Here is an 18,366-nt window from a genome sequence, read left to right on the forward strand (position 1 = left end):
CCCCAACGATGACCAAAGAACATTTTGCGCAATGAGGAGCAAAGAACTGTTCGTAGTCCTTCTCACAATACAGGTAGCCAGCTTCCTCTACGAATCCAATGTCGTACAACCTGATACCACAATTGGGGTTGGCACAGACAAAGTGGTCTGGACACCAAGATTTACCCATGGCCAACACGAAAGGACCTCTGAAAGAAAAATTTATTTATTAATTAGATTTCAATATTTGGTTATGGTTATAGTCAACTAATGTACTTCCTACCTTCCAGCATAGTGCTACTGGAAGTGGTGACAAGGCAAATCAGTTCCTTTGCATTTTTTCTGTCACACATATATCTCCCCTATGCACATACTTTTTTTTTTATTATTTTATTACGTTTTTCCCATATTTTTATACTTTCATTAACATATATTTATGATATAAATTCAAATAGAATTCTTTTAAAAATTTATAAAAAAACAAAATATTTTTATAATTTCATTAACATATATTTATTATATAAATTCAAATAGAATTCTTTTAAAAATTTATAAAAAAAACAAAATATTTTTATAATTTCATTAACATATATTTATTATATAAATTCAAATAAATTTTTTTTTTAAATTTATAAAAAAAACAAAATATTTTTATAATTTCATTAACATATATTTATTATATAAATTCAAATAAAATTTTTTTAAAAATTTATAAAAAAACAAAATATTTTTATAATTTCATTAACATATATTTATTATATAAATTCAAATAAAAATTTTATTTTTAAAATTAAAAAAAAAAAACAACAAAATATTTATATGATTTCATAAACATATTTCTTATAAAATTTCAAATAAAATAAAAAATTAAAAAAAAATTTTGTTATTAAAAGTGCAAATAAAACCTGTGTTATTTTTATCTATATAATTTTGTTCAATTTTTCAATAATGTCTTTTTCTTATATTTTATTTCAATGAATCGATTCACAATAAGAAATACTGAAGAACAATAAAAGTGAAGGGACTTATTTTCCTTGTCACCACGTCCGGTAGCACTATGCCAGAAGTTAGGAAGTATGTTGGCTGACTATAACCAAATATATTTTTTTGGTGCTTGTTTATGTTTGTGATATTTGAAACGAATGCATTTCAGATAAAAAACATTAGTACTTACATGTTATGGTGAAATTGGTATAAATTCCAAACAGTCATAAAAAAACAAAAAAAAAAAACAAAAAAAAAAAAAAAAAAAAAATGATCCAGTAGATGTGCTGCATGTATTTAAAAAAAAAAAAAAAAAAAATCCTCCACAATTAAGTTCTGACAAACTTTGTTTAAGAATGGCGGACTCTTAAGGGTTATCTTCCTTGTTTTTCATACTGAATGGGACATGCAACTCTTCCACATTAAAACATGATAAAACTCAATAATTCGATAATTTTTTTTTTTTTTTACTGGTAATTATTTTTCTACTTAGTTATTTTTCGTAATTTTTTGAATTTATACTAATTTAAACATGACACATACGTATGTACTAATGTTTTTACCTAAAATGCATTGTCTTAAAAGATCACCGATGTAAACGAAGACCTTTTTTTCTTAAATGTTATAAAATTGCAGTTGCAGTATCGAAACAAAAAAATTTTTTTTACAAAACAGTTTATTTTAATAAAAAAGATTCTTCTGAAATTTTGGAGATGAGGATTGTATCTTCTTTTTAAATAAATAGAAAAAAGGGATTTTAATACGAATATACATACATAAAAAAAATTATATATATGATGTTTGGTTTGGTTGTTTTATAAAATGTTGTGGTGGCACCCACTCATTTACATATGTGGATAATATTATACATAAATAGCAAGACTCGGTTAGTCTGAGTGTGTGTTAACCAGAAGCCACTGAAGGCCGAGCCGAGAGCAGATATGTTCTCCAGCCAAGACTCTCTTACTTGACAACCATTATGTAAATATACTATAAATATACTTTTCCTAATACACTTCTTATTGATCTACCTTTGTTTGTTGAGTCTTCATTTGTATTGCCTTATACGTTATTTGGTTCAACCTGCAAACATAACAGTTGGCGACGAAGATGAACATCAAACATAGCACAAAATATGGACCGATTTTTGGTTTATTGAATGCCAAATCTGGTAATTTTGAAAAAAAATCTTATGCTTCAAATTGTTTATATATATTTAAAAAAAATATATATATATATATATATATATATATATTTTAAATATTTATTTACAATGTTTGGTTTTGTTATTTTGTTTTACAACACATCAACTCTTTTCGAGTTATTTAACTTATATCTTGCATTTTTTTCCTCACAATCATTTTTACCCAATTTACATTTTCGAGTTTCTTGGACACAACATTAGACACAACATCTTCTCATAAGAAACTCAATTTCAAATTTGTTAGCCATTTTTTATTTATTTAATTTATTCACATAATGTTGACATAGATTTTAACTCAAACTGATTCCTCTTTTAGTAATCGAAATAATTATAAATCTCTGTGGACCATCCACCCGCCCTTGCTTGATTCTTGTCCACCAAAAACATGGCAATTATTTATATATATATATATATATTACTCTCTTATATATTTTTATAGCTATCTGTATTTCTTATCTTTGTCCTCTATCCTATTTTTTAAAAATCTTTTTCTTTTTTTCTGCCCTTTCCTTTCTCTCTTTTTTAATGATTACACTAATTTTTTAAATGATCCCCATTATCAATTTTGGTTTTGGTTTCGATTCTAGCTGATGGCACCCAAATCAATTTTTTTTTTTTTTTTTTTTGTACTTTGGAAATCATGACGTTATATTGAATACAATATAACATGAAATAATCGACAGAGAATTGATTCCATAATAATAAATACGAAATCTGCGTGAATTAAAATAACATATCTAAGCATATTTTACGACCGGGCAACGCCAGGTGTCCCTGCTAGTATTTAACAAAAAATAAAACCATTTTTAATAACTACACAAAATTTTTCTTTTTTTTTACTCTGACTTTTTTTACTTCGACTTTGTTTTTTACTCTGACTTGTAACGCTTACCAAATTATATCTGAAACTTTGGCAAAGTGTGTGGCAGGTTTAAAAAAGAAAAAAATTACAACCCTCCCTTCATTCGTCCCCTGTGGAAATGTTTCTGGATATTACAAACCTGATTTGAGTTCCGCATGCAGCACAAACTGGAATCCTTCCGGCCAGTTTATCCTGGGTTTGGAAAACAGCATCACCTCTTTTGCCTTTGGTGGCGCCAACTCCAGTAGGTTTTGGTGGGGCAGCTCTTGGCAGGGGAACCCTGGGGGGTGCTGGAGCTGGAGCAGGAGCAGGAGCAGGAGCATGGACTGGTGCACGAGCTGGCATTGGAGCTCGGGATGGTACAGCGGCTGCGGGTGGTGCCCTGCCCATTGGAGCAATGGGTGGAGGAGGGATATCTGGATAAAATAAGAAAAAAAAAATTTTTTTTACAAACTAATATAAAAAAAAATAATAAAAGCAGCTGAATGTTCTTTGGAAAAAAAAATTAAAGTTATTTTTTTCTTAATATTTTTTAATTCATATTTCTGTAAATATGAAATATAATAATAAAAATAATTTAAAATAAATATAGCTCAATTTACTGCAGGTAAAGATATCAAGTTGTAGTTTTTGTTCATCATAAACTATGACATTAAAAGGGAATTTACACGAGTCCATCTATTTATTGATTATATATATATATATATATATATATATATAAAACTTTTCCTCCAATTTTTTCTGCAAATATGAAATATAATAATAAAAATAGTTAGGTTCATGGCAGATACTGATAAGTTGTTTGTAGCAGCTGAAACTACAATCACAGGCAGGAGCTAATTCTTGTGGCTCGAGATTTGAAATCCATTTTCTCTCTGGCTTGTCCAATCACGAGCCAGCTCCCAATCATGTGACATGTACATAAAAGGCAAAATCTGAAACTCTTACCCCTCTTTCTCACTGGCTTAAGCTGGCAGCAGACATTAGCCTGGGCCTTTGGCTCCAGGCTGAACGGGAGTACAACAAGCTAACCCGACGACCTTCTAACTCCCATTTGTTTCCACGTGCGGTACCCAAACGACATTCTTTATCATGCTGCAGAAGTGCTCTTGTTGATACGCCGACACACACCCATGAAAAAACGTAAATTCATTGAAGACTTAGCATTTTCTTTCTCCTTCGTCCAGACGACTACTAGCTATAAACACGTGTAAATGGAACTGGATAAAATACTGTTAAAACTCGCTCAATATATGTTACCATGACATAGGCTGACATATATTCGGCAGGTTTTTAATAGTATTTTGTCTAATTTTTTATTTATAACACCTTTTCCCAAACTTACCGTGTTAAAGATGGAGTGAGGCGCCATTTTTAATTTTCCAATATATCGGTGAACACTGTATGTTTTTCGAGCTGAATAAACATGTTACATTGAATAAAAACACGAAAAATATATCCAGTTAGGTAGAAAAGTAACTTATCTTGCCTTTGATAACATTTATTTGTTATATATTTGTTTTTTGACAACTTTTTCGAATCTATGTGTACAGTAATACAAACCCTTAATTTTTAATCAGTTCATATGGTATCAGGTCACGTTGGTATACTGGTAATATCACCAGCTTTGAATGCTACAGTTTCGGTTCTAACTAATGGCACTCAAATACTTTTTTTTTTTTTTTTACTTTTGAAATCACAACTGTATAATGATATACACGAAATCTGAACAAATTAAAATATCATATTTAAGCGTATTTTACGACTGGGCAAAGCCAGGTGCCCCTCCCCACTATTCTAATATATGAAAGCGCAATACATACAATATTTGCAAACCACGTTAGTGTGCTCAAGGTTTGCATATCGCATGATACAAAATTTGCCCTCATGTGATACACAAAACTAGGATGATATCATCTATATATATATATATATATATATATATATATATATTATAAATTACTAACTAGCTCTACCTATGTATTGAGCACTTTTGAAGTAAATACTAAAAGTTTACGCATAAATCTATACTTTCGTATATTAATTTTATGTGAGTAAATTAAATAGTTATATATATATATATATATATAAATATATATAAAGGGTAAAATGTGTGTGTGTGTGTGTATGTCTTGCAAAACTTTTGACAGAAGTGATGGATCCTCATGAGATCAGTATTGTTTTAAAATTCGACCCTTCAGACGACAAATATCGAAAAGTTGGCCAAAACCATTAATTCCTTCACCCTAAACTGAACCGTTTTGTACAAGGAGAGGTCGGTTTTTTGCATCGCCATTTTTGCAAGTCATCGTATCAGTTGGATTGACTTTGCTTAATTTCAATGTTCTGAACTTCCGGTCAGACTGTCTAGACATCAGCAAAGATGTCACTTTTTTTTTTTTTTTTTCCTCCTTCGTGGTATGGGTTCGAGCCTGCCTGCCTACTACTGTTATATAGGGTTTCATTTTAAAGAGAGTCTTAGTGAGAGAAGCTTAGAAAGAGTCTTATTACAGTGAGAGATGTTGTAAGAGACTAGATAGATATTGTTCATGTTAGAAGAGATTCTTATATATTAAAAGTTCATTCCTTAATTGTGTTGAATGGAAGAAGAAGAAAGCTCTTGGAGTGAAGGGATAGTGTTCAGACAGTTCGGACATGATGATGTTGAGACGTGTATGTAAAGACATATAACACAAATATATAATACAATTGGACTTTACCTTTTTGTAAGAAACATAAGACACAAGACGAGCTTTACAAAAAACACTTGATGGTTTATTCTTCACACGGCCGTGATTCCATCATCAAGAATTCAAAGTTTCACATTTTTTTCTTGAAGTGACGTCTCGCTTCTAGACGTCTGACTGTCTCTGAGTTTTTTCACTGACTGACTAACTCTAAAGTTTTTTCTCTATTCCTAGAACTTTCTATTTTCCGTGACGTCATACACATGTTAAAACATGTGCATTCTTTCACGTGTCCTGGACATACGTGTCCAAAAACTTTTCCTATTTCTACAAAAGGAATTTTAACCTATATTCAATATGTTAAAACATTATCTTATAAGCTGCATTCTTTCAATTTAAAATTTCATAACAAACTTGAGAGTTCACATTCTTTCCTTGAAATATTTATCTATATTCTAAACAAATGTTTGTTTTACATTTTTAAATTCTCACACGTAATCTATCTCTACACATAGATTACGAGGTTCGAATTCCGCCTATGCTATTTCATTTTCCTTTTAAACTAAATTCTCCATTTTTATACTTACATGAAAAGGGGACAGCCCTTATCATGTAACACTACCACTTCTTTTTTTTTTTTTTTTTTTTTTTAATTTAACACCTTTGCCTACTGTTGTTTTAATGAACCCCCCCCCCCCCGGTTCCTTACTCGACCCAGGCAATGCCAGGGAACCCCACTACTATACCACATTTTTTTTTTAAACACATTTTAATTCCCCCCACCCTGTTCCTGAGTCCTTACTATACCTCCACACACCCGGGCAACATCGAGTACCCCCACACTAGTATAAAACTAAGTTTGCAAATCATATGATACACAAAATCTATAATTGCATAACATTGATATTTCCTTCGTCTTTAATTACGATGCGATTGACATTGTCGTTAATACATTATACGCAATAAGATAAAAATGTGGATTTTAAAGAAACAAAAATACTTACATGTCACCGGAACGGAGCTAGCCGGAGGTGGTGGTGGTGGTGGAGGAGGTGCAGCATGGGCCGGTGAAAATTGTGGCACTTGACCCCTGAAAGTACAAAAATATCAATAATTATAACGCATATATCGCACACTCCCCACACTCATCATTCTGAAAACCTCAACTTTTGGGTTTCTAGATGCAGCATTCATCTCTTCTCTTAATCTAAGGATATTCCGAGTGGCCTTCAGATGTGCAATAAAATGTTTTTTTTTTGTTTGAACCAGTGAGTCACCGTTCATCAAGGCCTAGAGGCCACTCGAGGGTAATAACTCCCCCCCCTGTTGTTAGTTATAGATCTGTGGAGAGTTCCAGACGGTTTGAATAAATGTGCATATATTTTTACGCACTGCAAACATATAACACTGCAGTGTTACTAAAAATTGTTTTGCAAATTTAAGTTCAAATACCACTCCAACATGACTGATGAGCATCTGGAGATCAGCTTGAAGCTGCCTATTAGCAGCTACTCTCCACACTATGCATCCCTGACTAATTCCATCTAATTGCCTCTGAGATGGGTATATACGCTGATGACACCAGTCTCTATAACAGGCACGACAGGAAAACAAATGAACACATATCTACGGAAATGGCAGAAACATTAGAGGATGACCTCCAAATTGTTGTGGAATTGACTGCATTATTTATGTAAGTCAGCCTTTTTCCACATGGAGATCATTAAGTCCAAATACCACTCCACCATGACTGATGAGCATCTATAAATCTGCCTGAGGCTGGCTATTAGCAGCTACTGTCCGGACTATGCATCCCTGACTGATTCCATCTAATGCAAGTCATCAGAGTTAAGTAATGACAAAAATGCATAGGGCTGTACAATGCAGTATGGGTCGATCCAGTAATGCAACGTACAAATGGGTAGAGCGATATCCCTCGATATATCTAAGGCTTTTGACAGGGTATGGAATGAAGGTCTCCTCAGGAAAATTAGATCATACCATACGGTATCACTGGACGAATACTAAACATAATAAAACCCTTCTTAGATAAAAGAAAAATCCAGGTTGTCCTCGACGGTCATACAATATATATATATCTATAAAAGTGAAAGTGTCTGTCTGTCTGACTGTCTGTGTGTGTACATTTCCTGACGCAATAACTCCGTTAATTTTTAGTCTACAGACTCGAAATTTGATATACAGGGTACTGAGATTTGGGAAAATCAATGTGATCGGTTTTCGGCCAGAAATGTGGCTGTTATGGGATCAAAGTTCAACGATTTGACCTTTGAGAACTCTACCGAACTCCTCCGACAATTTTGGGTCTAAACAATTGAAAGTTTAAATATAGTTTCCTTGGACATGGATCTAACTTAATAACTTGATTTGAGCCCAAAACTATAAATTTTAAGGGGTCATAATAGGGGTCAAAATTAAAAAAATTAACCCTTTTTTTTGTTTTTACTCAGCATACAACTCCAAACACCTGGGCAACGCCGGGCACTCATGCTAGTATGATATAAATGCGCGAGTGCCTCAGGGGTCTATCCTTGGACCTTTATTATTCCTAATATTCATAAATGACCTCCCCGACAAAATTGCCTCTGAGATGGGTATATACGCTGATGACACCACGCTCTATAACAGGCACGACAGGAAAACAAATGAACACATATCTAAGGAAATGGCAGAAACATTAGAGGATGACCTCTAATTTGTAGTGGAATTGACTGCATTATTTATGCGAGTCAGCCTTTTTCCACATGGAGATCATTAAGTCCAAGTACCACTCCACCATGACTGATGAGCATCTATAAGTCTGCTTGAGGCCGGCTATTAGCAGCTATTGTCCGGACTATGCATCTCTGACTGATTCTATCCAATGCAAGTCATCAGATTAAGGTAATGACAAAAATGTACAGAGTTGTACAATGCAATATGGGCTGATGCAATAATGCAACGTACAAATGTATAAACTATACATATAAAAAAAATTTACAATATATTTATAAATAATGTGTTTTGCTTTTTTAGTAGGTGGCAGATTATTTTAGACTTCGTCATGTCAAAACTAGTTCTCATGCTGAGAAAGTGAGTGCACCCTGCTCCGAAATAACATTAAATGTGATAGTTCTGGGCCAAATAGTAAGGTAGACTAGACTCTTAAGCCTAGGTAGAGCAACTAACCTCTGAGCTTCTTTAGGTGAAACTTATCAAACTCGGGAATCATCTGTTGAACTCAAACATCTGTATGGAGTTTCGAACAGAAGGAAATCTCGGCATTGTTTTCAGTCGTCCTGGACTTCTCTTTGTCACTGGACTCCAACAGTGCTGATCCAGAAGTGTGGTTGGAGATTGCGCAACCCTTGCCTCACAATTACATGCGCAGCTGCCCCTACAGGGGGTATCCTTTGGCTTTCAAGACTAAAGGGAGGTATCGATGTCCTGATGACTACCGTACACCCATTAACCTTTATCCTTAAGTGGCCTTTGGGCCTTTATAAAGTGGTCATGGCTGATGGAACCAGAACATGCTATACCCATGGATTAAATTAAGGTTTCTGTTGGAAATTTCATGCAGATTCTTGAGTTCGACCGAAAGATTCTTGAATTTGACAAGATAAACCTGAAAAAGGTCGAAGGTTACATCGGCTGAAACGTTGTGCAAATAGTACACAAGATAATAGTAGTACGAAGAATCCAAACATTAATTTTGGTTGTTCTGGGAATCTTTGAAAAGCAACAAATTTTTTTTTCTTCTTTTTTACGAAGGAGTCACCACTTATCAAGGCCCGGATGCCACTTGAGGATAAGAGTTAATGAGTATACAGTAATCATTTGCACAATAGCGCAGTAATCATTAGTGATGGAAATTTGGAACTTGTTTACATTGGACTTGAAGATGATCATATTATAGTCAGCTGGAAAGCAGGCCAGCAGAACAGAGTTCCACAGGTGGCAGTTCTAGGAAAAAATCTTTGTTCATGGAATCCACATTTAGGTTAAACCATAGAGAATTCGGGAAATTATGGATAGTGGTTTTAGCTAGACGAGTGTTTTTTTTTTTTGTGAAAGTTTGGTTGGGGGAGGGGAGTTATAGATTGGAGCTTACTCACAGATGTACGGTAGCATAGCAGCAGACAATGAAAACATTCTACGTTTTCATTTAATGCATCTTGAGCTTATATATCTACATAGATATATGAAAAAAAAATGAGCCCCTCCCCTCCCTACATGAAAAACAAAACAGAGATAGAAGAAAAAAACAAAACAAACACAAAAAAGAAAACAGATACAGAATAGTTTTCCTACTCATCCAGTTTATGCTGTAGTCGTTTAAACGTTTTCGAATACAAAGGTTGATTGTTATTTACCAAAACTCGTGAACTCAATCCATAGCCCCTCTTGTTTTTACTGTGTTGAAACAAAAAAACGTTTATGATAACTATCCATTTTAAATGTAAATATATTTCCTAGACTTTAGATATAAATCTACAAAAGAAAAAAAAAAAATATATATATATATATATATATATATATATATATATATATATATATATAAACTTTTTAAATCTTTGGTTAGTAGTTTTTGATTTTTAGCTAAACATACAAATACACAGGCTCTAAATATATATATATATATACATACACACACACATACATGTGTGTATCCTTCTACATGAATAAAAAAGTTTTCTTGTGCAGTCAGCCCAAATTTAGTTTTATTTAATGCATCTTCTAGATTACATATCTACATAGATATACACAAAATATAAGCTGCCCCCTCTCTCCCTACATAAAAAGCAAAAAATGAAAAAAAAAAAAGATGAAACAGAAAATAATTTTTCCAGTTTTTGAAGTCTTAAAGGTTTTCGAATACAAAGTTAGTGTGTATAAAATCTTCAGATTAAAACTTCTATCTCCTCCTCCTCCTCCTCTCTCTAGTGATCTCTTTCTGTATTTCCCTGTACCTCACGTTTTTCTCTCCAACTCTCTCCCTCTATTTCATGTCTGACCAAGCCATTCCCCTCTGGTTTTATTGTGTTGAAAAAAAAAAAAAAAAATCATAATGTAATTTATTTACAATAATTATCCATTTTAAATGTAAATATTTTTTCTTAAATTGTAAATTAAATTTTAGATATAAATCTGTGGCAATGCCGACCAAGAAAATATAAACTTTGTAGGTCTTTGTTTAGTAGTTTTGGACTTTCAGCTGGGCATACAAACACACGGACAACTGCCCTTTATATAATAGACTAGCAGGGCTACCCGGCATTGCCCAGGGCTATAAAAAGACTAAATAGAAGGTGTTAAACGCTGTTAAATTTCATATCCCACCCCCACGCTTAAAAGAGAATATTCTATGTTTTATGTGAGGAATGAAAAAATAAATCTTATAAAGTTGAATTAAAATTAAGGATGCCTCCAAAGCACACTATTAAAACTAAGTTTTAAACCACCCCTTTCTTTGTGGAGAGATAACAATAGTTAAGAAACGATAGATTAAATCCAGAATTAGCGTCTTTCAATTTGAAAGAAAAAAAAAAAAAAAATGGCGAATTATTTTCTAGGTTGTATTAATACATGATAACATTAAAAATTGTGTCTAATTCGTGATAACATTAAATGATATAAATGGAAACCTCACTCCAAAACAATGAACCTTTGTTTTCTAAATTTAGGTATTATTTTTCTGGGGTTACACCGATTAAAAAATACCAACTTTATAGGAGGTTCTTGTGTATTTTTTAAGTTTTAACTGGACATACAATAATACGGACGATTACCCTTTCTATAATAAATAAGACAAAGCCCTCGTTCTTGTACATGAAAAAAAAAAAAAAATAATAAACCGTTAAAAAAACAAACAAACAAACAAACAAAAAAGACAGAAGAAAAAGAGAGAAAAAAATACAGAATAATTTTCCTACTCATCCAGCTTTTGTTGAAGTCGTTTAAACGTTTTCGAATACAAAGGTTGATTGTCATTTTCCTTAATTTGCGCATGAACAAGTTTGTACGTCTCGGATGGGCGGTAAATTATCCGACCATGTTCGTCAACTTCGGGGGCGAGGGCGGCATCGGTCGAATCTTTCTCGTTAGAGGGATTACCATCGGAGACCGATTGACCCTCGTTGGTTGTCGGTGTTTCAGCAGTTCTGGAAAACACACACACACATGCAACAAACAGCTCATGCGACGGAGTGAAAACGAAAAACAAAACAAGAAAATTCACAGGTAAAAATCAAAAACACAAAACCATAAAAATAAAACACATGCAAATAAAAATAAACATTCAACAAACAAATTAATTTTTTTAATTATCGCCTTGGAAAACGAAGGAATGCTAATCGGACATTTTAAAATTTAATTAGCATATAATTATTAAACTTAATTAGAAAAAAAAAAATGTTCTCGTCAAATAACATTGAAAAGGCTGGGATTTAAAAGAGAAATTGAACATTAGGTGCTTCTTCGTTATGATAGCGAAATTTAAAATATGGAATTTCAAGTAAAAGCCAATTATATCTACTTCATTGTCATGTTGCAGTAATGAACATATCCAAAAATTACAAAAAAAAACGATATAGTAGAAAATTAATTATTGATGAAAATAGTCATTGAATACAATTAGCGAAAATTGAGTTTTGCTAAAAAAAAAAAACCCCAAAAAACAAAAAAAAAAAACAGAGTTTGAATCGTAACAAGGGAGGTAATTATTTTATGAAAACTGAAAAAGTTAGCAAAACTATTTTTTTTTTTATTAATAATCAATTTTATACCTTATCGTTTTTTTAAGTTTTGGATATGTTCATTACTGCGACACGCCAAGTAGATATGAGTTTTACTTGAAATTCAACATTTCGAATTTCGTTATTATAATGAAGAAGCACCTAATATTTTTATACTTTAAAGGGAAATAACTCCGTATCCTGTCGTAGTCTTGCAGTAAAAACATTTTGACCCCTTTCTCCCATTAAAATTCAATAAATCAACTAATTATTATTTTGTGTAAATAAAAATACCTTTACTAAAAGTATATTTTTAATGTATTTTATTTTCTATAATCTTGAAAAAAAAAAAAAAAATTTGAGGTTCTGGATCAAAGTTCAATTTATAAAATAAGATAATTTCTACTAACGATTAATTTGAAGAAGTATGGTTGGACAGAACAGCAATAAAAAAAAAATAAAATAAAATAATAAATAAAATAAAATTTAAGTTTATAACTTTCTTTAACAAATAATGGTTTTCTTTCTAATTTGGATTCTATTTAATCATTAATAAAGAATCGTTTTAGTTAATATTTTTAATGAATAATAAAATTTAGGAATAAATCGAGTCATGTAATTTTTTATCAAAATTTTACAAAAGTCTTTTTTCAAATTCTAAGGAAAAAACATTGGTATTTAGACGTCATCAACCATTTTAGAGTATTACCGAAAAAAAACAAAAAAAAAAAAAACAATTATACTAAGTATGAATCTCTTTTTAGATAAAAAAAAAAATTTTTTTACTTGTATGCATTTAAAATATTCTAATTAAATGAGCATTTCCTTTTTTTATTGCAACAAAAGTAAATTAAAGTCCTGAATTTTTTAGATAAAGGCTGATTGTTTGTATTACTTGTTTTAATCGGACTATTGTTCTCATCTTGAGTGTTATTTGTGTAACATTTCGGTCGGATTATCCTTTGACCTTCATTGGCTGTTGTTTGGAAAAGAAAGGAGAAAAGTTACTGACTCTGTATTTCTCTGAGTCAGTCTCCACTTTTTGGACTTTGTTTCGAATCTGTGAGAAAAAAAAAAATTGGTTGACAAAGGGGAGGGAATTCTAATAACTCACAGAAATACGAAAATATCTACGGAGCCAGTAACTTTTTTCCTTCCTTTTCCAAACAACCACCAACATGCCTGATGAAGGTCGAAGGCCAATCTGACCAAAACGTTGCACAAATAACACTCAAGATGAGAACAATACAAAACAATATAAAAATTAAATTAATTAAACTAAATTATTACAGTATGCATGGACTGTATTTTTGTGAAAGTCAATGAGAATTTTGTACTTATATTTGATTGCAGACATCTTTTTAACGTGCCTTACTTTTTTTTGATAATTATGCAATTTTAGTAAAACCAAAAGCACGTACGTTTTCTAGAATTCCTTAGTATCTTAGGATTTTAATTTACTAATTATTGTTGAAATAGTTTTTAAGTATTTTTCCAGAAATTTAAAAAATTAATTTATTTCAACTAACATTTTAATCACCATAACATTTTTCATTGTCATTTTTTAACACATAAATATACATTTTTTTTTTCGAGATAAACTTTTTTTTTTTTAATCTTTTAAACGCAATCAAAATTTAAACGTAAACTAAAAAAATAATTATCTTTTAATAACCATTTTTTTCTGCAATTTTTGTCCATACCTATTGACAAATGCAATGCTATAGTTGAAATTGTTTAGATGTAAAAATTGTATGTAAAATATAATTTTCATGTGTACAAAATTTTAAAATATTTAAGTTAGCCAATTTATTTTAATTATCTCTTAAAAAGATATTTCATTTTTTAGGGCCTTGTAAGAAGGATTTTGTTGGATGTAGAATTGTGCTTAAAAATTCTTTACGACTTTGATGAAATTTGTCTGGAAAGAAGATTTTCTAAGGGGAGACAATTTTACGAAGACAAAAACTCGGTTTTTGTAGCCATTTTTTTTTTTAAAGTTAATTATAAGTTAAAAACAAAACAAACATGCAAAAACAAAAATATCGAAATAAAAATGATTTATAAAAAAATATTTTTTAAGTTAAACAAAATATTTATACATAATTTTTTGACAGATATAGAAAGAACCAAAAAGAAGAAATGGTTGAAAAAAAAAAAAAAAAAAAAAAAAAAAAGAAAAAGAAAAAAAAAAAAAGAAAAAGAAAAAGAAAAAAAAAGAGATTAAGAGATCGTAAAAATAGTGGAAAGAAATAAGACATGAAAAAGAAAAAAAATCTGGAAGAATGATGAGAGAGACTAGGAAATGAGAGCTAGGAAAATGAGGAAAGTGAGAGAGGGAGTGAGACAGAGAGAGATGGAGTGAGACAGAGACAGGGAGGGAGGGAGGGGGCAAAAAGAGAAATAAAGTGAGACAGTGAGACAAGGAACGAGGGAGAGAGACAAGTTACAAAGATAGAAGAAAATTGATACAAAAAAAAGAGAAAAATCCTTGGAAAATCATTTTTGGAAGTGGAGAGTGGGTGGGTAGTGAAATAATTGGCGGTGGGAGGGGGTTAAAAAGCAATGCTTTTCTACAAAAAAAATAAAAAAATGACTAACATGACTAAAATAATAAAAAAAGGAAGTTCTATTACTTTTTCTAAGGGAATTCTAAAAAAAAAGAAAAAAAGTCCTGCTTGTTCAGAATAGTGAATTTTGAAAGAAACGCATTTCAGATGAAAACATTACGTTGTTACATGTCATGGTGAAATTAGAATAAATTCCCCAAATTAAAAAAAATCATCCAGTAAAAAATAATTACAGGTAAGAATCGAATTTATCAAGTTTTATTGTATGTTTTAAATTATTAATGTTGTAGAGTTCTTACAATCTTGCTCTTTATGACAAACTGGATTCTCTCCCTTGCCTTCCTTGAAAATGAGAAATCTTCAACTAGTCTGTACGCTTTTTTCCTACAGAATAAACCGAGCACATCTATTGGATCATTTTTCGTAATTTTTGGAATTTATACAAATTTCGACATGCGATTTAAACATGTAATAATACTTTCATCCGAAATGCGTTGGTTTCAAAATTCATTACTCTGCACAAGAACCAATTTTTTTTTTCCGGTTTCAAATGACTTTGAGCAGGAATCTTTGTTTTTTTTTTTTGTTTTTTTTTTACTTACAAATAAATAAATGATATACCTCATAATTGGCATGACAGACAGATCTGAAAAATTAAACGAAGTTTAACTTTGGATTTTTGCTAAAAATAATTAAAACAAGCTCTTAACCTTTTTTTTTTTTTTTTTAATTTTACCAGAATTATGGGCCCGACAAACCCAAATTCTTTTAACCTTTTTTCTACTAGTATTATGGACCCAAATTCTCATATATACATATTATATTGTAATTAAAGCAAAATAAATTGGTTTGGATGATAAAAAAAAATTTATAATGCTATCAATAATGGTTATTAAATGTTTCATGAATTCTTATCGCTAAATAAATACAAGAATTCGCTATTTTCAAGTTTTGCGTGTTTTTGTTTAATTCCGATATCTGCTGACCGTTCTACTTCATGATGAATACCATGGAACATTTCCTTCTGATTAATATTTACCAGTTTTGAAATAAGCAAAGAGAGGAAGAAGAGATAGAGAGAGAAAGGGGAAGGAGAAGAGAGGGAGAGAAGGAGAAGAGAAGGAGAGAAGGAGAAGAGAGAGAGAGAAGGAGAAGAGAGAGAGAAAAGGAGAAGAGAGAGAGAAGGAGAAGAGAGAGAGAAGAGAGAAGGAGAGAGAGGGAGAGAGAAGGAGAGAGAGAAGGAGAGAGAAGGAGAAGAGAGGGAGAGAGAAGGAGAAGAGAGGGAGAAGAGAGAGAGAGGGAGGGAGGGAGGAGAGATAGAAGAGAGAGAAATAGAAGAGAGAGAGAGAGCAGAGAAAGAGAGAGCGAGAAGAGAGACAAAGGAGAAGCAAAAAAAAAAAAGGACAAAAGTATGAAAGAAAAAACAGAAAGGATAAAATGACCAATAAAAGACGACACAACGGTCAACAAGAAGACAAGATGGCCGACAATATGAGAAGAAAAAAAAAATGGCCGATACTTCAACATGAAATCACATGAATGGTAGAAATGAGTTCCCATTACCCTTGACCAGTAAGAACCTTCGTCTGAGTATTGAAGGTCGTTTGGAGATTTTCTTTAGAGTAAAGGCCAATCGGCGAGTTGTACTGCCAGTTCCCAATGGCTTTGACGGTGTTGGGTTTTCCTGGAGTGGCGAAAGGTTGAGGGGAAACGCTTCGGGATCTGTTGGGTGTGGTAGTGGCACTCAGTGGTTTCAGGGCGCATGGGAGTTCTGAAATAGGAGTTGGGGTCAAAACAACGATGCAATGAAGGACTGAACAAGATGAAACTAGATTTGTGTGCTTGTATAATGACCCCCGAGCTATGCTGTGTAGAATAAGTCTAGCTAGTGTATATATATATATATATATATATATATATATATATATATATATATAGACAAATAATTAATAAGGTTGGAAAAGATTCAAACTGAAATATATAGACAAAAGTTATCTGCATGATTTAATGAGAGATATATATATATATATACCCCCCCCCCAAGTTATAAGTATTCAAGAGGGAAAACATGAATTAAAACAAAGTTATTAAGAGTGCTCAATAAAAAGAACAATATATAATATTTTTATTTATATAGACAAATATTACATAGTCGCTACACTGAACATGCTTATGTTTCTGACAATTAGTCGGTAAGGACCAAAAGTCCTTGTCAGGCAACGTAATAAAGTTTGTGTAAATTTTGATGAGGACTTTTGGTCCTTACCGACTAATTGTCTGAAACATTAGCATGTTCAGTGTAGCGACTATGTGGTATTTGTCTATATAAATAAAAATATATTTTGCTCTTTTTATCGAGTACTCTTAATAACTTTGTTTTAATTCACGAGTTTTCCCTCTTGAATACCTTTAACTTGGTATATATGTCATTAAATAATAATGCAGGCAATTTTTGTCTACATATTTTAGTTTGAATCCTTTCCAACCTTATTAATTTTCTTGCTTCAAGCAAAAACTGGCTGATGTAGTTGTCATAGTCATTGCTGACCCAAGTACTTTCGAATTCGCCTGGATTCATCATCAGGAATAATTAACATCAAACTAATTTTAGGATATTTATACAAGCATTCTTTTTTTTTTTTTTTTTCATTAGCGAATCACATTAAATACATTAATTATTTATGCCACTTTTAAATGCATTCAAGAATGTTACTGAAATTTATTTTATTAATATTTGTTCTTTTTAAAAGGGTTGAAAAGGATGCAAACCAAAATATGTAAAAAAAAGAATTGTGTAATTTAATTTTTTGTGAAAGCATTTTGTACTTATACTTGATTGCAGACATCTTTTTAACGTGCCTTGCTTTTTTTTTTTTTTTTTTGATAATTATGCAATTTTAGTAAAACCAAAAGCACGTACATTTTCTAGAATTCCTTCGTATCTTAGGATTTTAATTTACTAATTATTGTTGAAATAGTTTTTAAGTCTTTTTCCAGAAATTTTAAAAATTAATTTATTTCAACTAACATTTTAATCACCATAACATTTTTCATTGTAAATTTTTTAACACATAAATATACATTTTTTTTTTCGAATTAGAGATGAACTTTTTTTTTTTTTTAATCTTTTAAACGCAATCAAAATTTAAACGTAAACTAAAAAAATAATTAAGTATCTTTTAATAACCATTTTTTTTTGCAATTTTTGTCCATACCTATTGACAAATGCAATGCTATAGTTGAAATTGTTTAGATGTAAAAATTGTATGTAAAATATAATTTTCATGTGCACAAAATTTTAAAGTATTTAATAAAGGAAATAATGCTATATATATATATATGT

General features: G+C 31.2%; 1 protein-coding gene across 5 annotated transcripts in view; it reads right to left on the reverse strand.

Moving 5' to 3' along the window:
- Positions 1-18,366, reverse strand: part of LOC145266532 (PDZ and LIM domain protein 7-like) — a 268,765-nt gene that overhangs the window by 13,202 nt on the left and 237,197 nt on the right. For 2 of the 5 annotated variants that reach the window (XM_080122293.1, XM_080122292.1), the window contains 5 exons: positions 16,587-16,794; positions 11,653-11,880; positions 6,721-6,806; positions 3,169-3,445; positions 2-188 (listed from right to left, as the gene is read on the reverse strand). In XM_080122293.1, the coding sequence (XP_079978419.1) occupies positions 2-188; positions 3,169-3,445; positions 6,721-6,806; positions 11,653-11,880; positions 16,587-16,794 (986 nt within the window). The remainder of the gene's footprint in view (position 1; positions 189-3,168; positions 3,446-6,720; positions 6,807-11,652; positions 11,881-16,586; positions 16,795-18,366) is intronic. The other 3 variants (XM_080122296.1, XM_080122294.1, XM_080122297.1) reach the window with 2 other exon arrangements.

Source organism: Euprymna scolopes, chromosome 41 (assembly GCF_053919585.1).
Source record: "Euprymna scolopes isolate OS-2025 chromosome 41, ASM5391958v1, whole genome shotgun sequence".
Classification (NCBI taxonomy): domain Eukaryota; kingdom Metazoa; phylum Mollusca; class Cephalopoda; order Sepiida; family Sepiolidae; genus Euprymna; species Euprymna scolopes.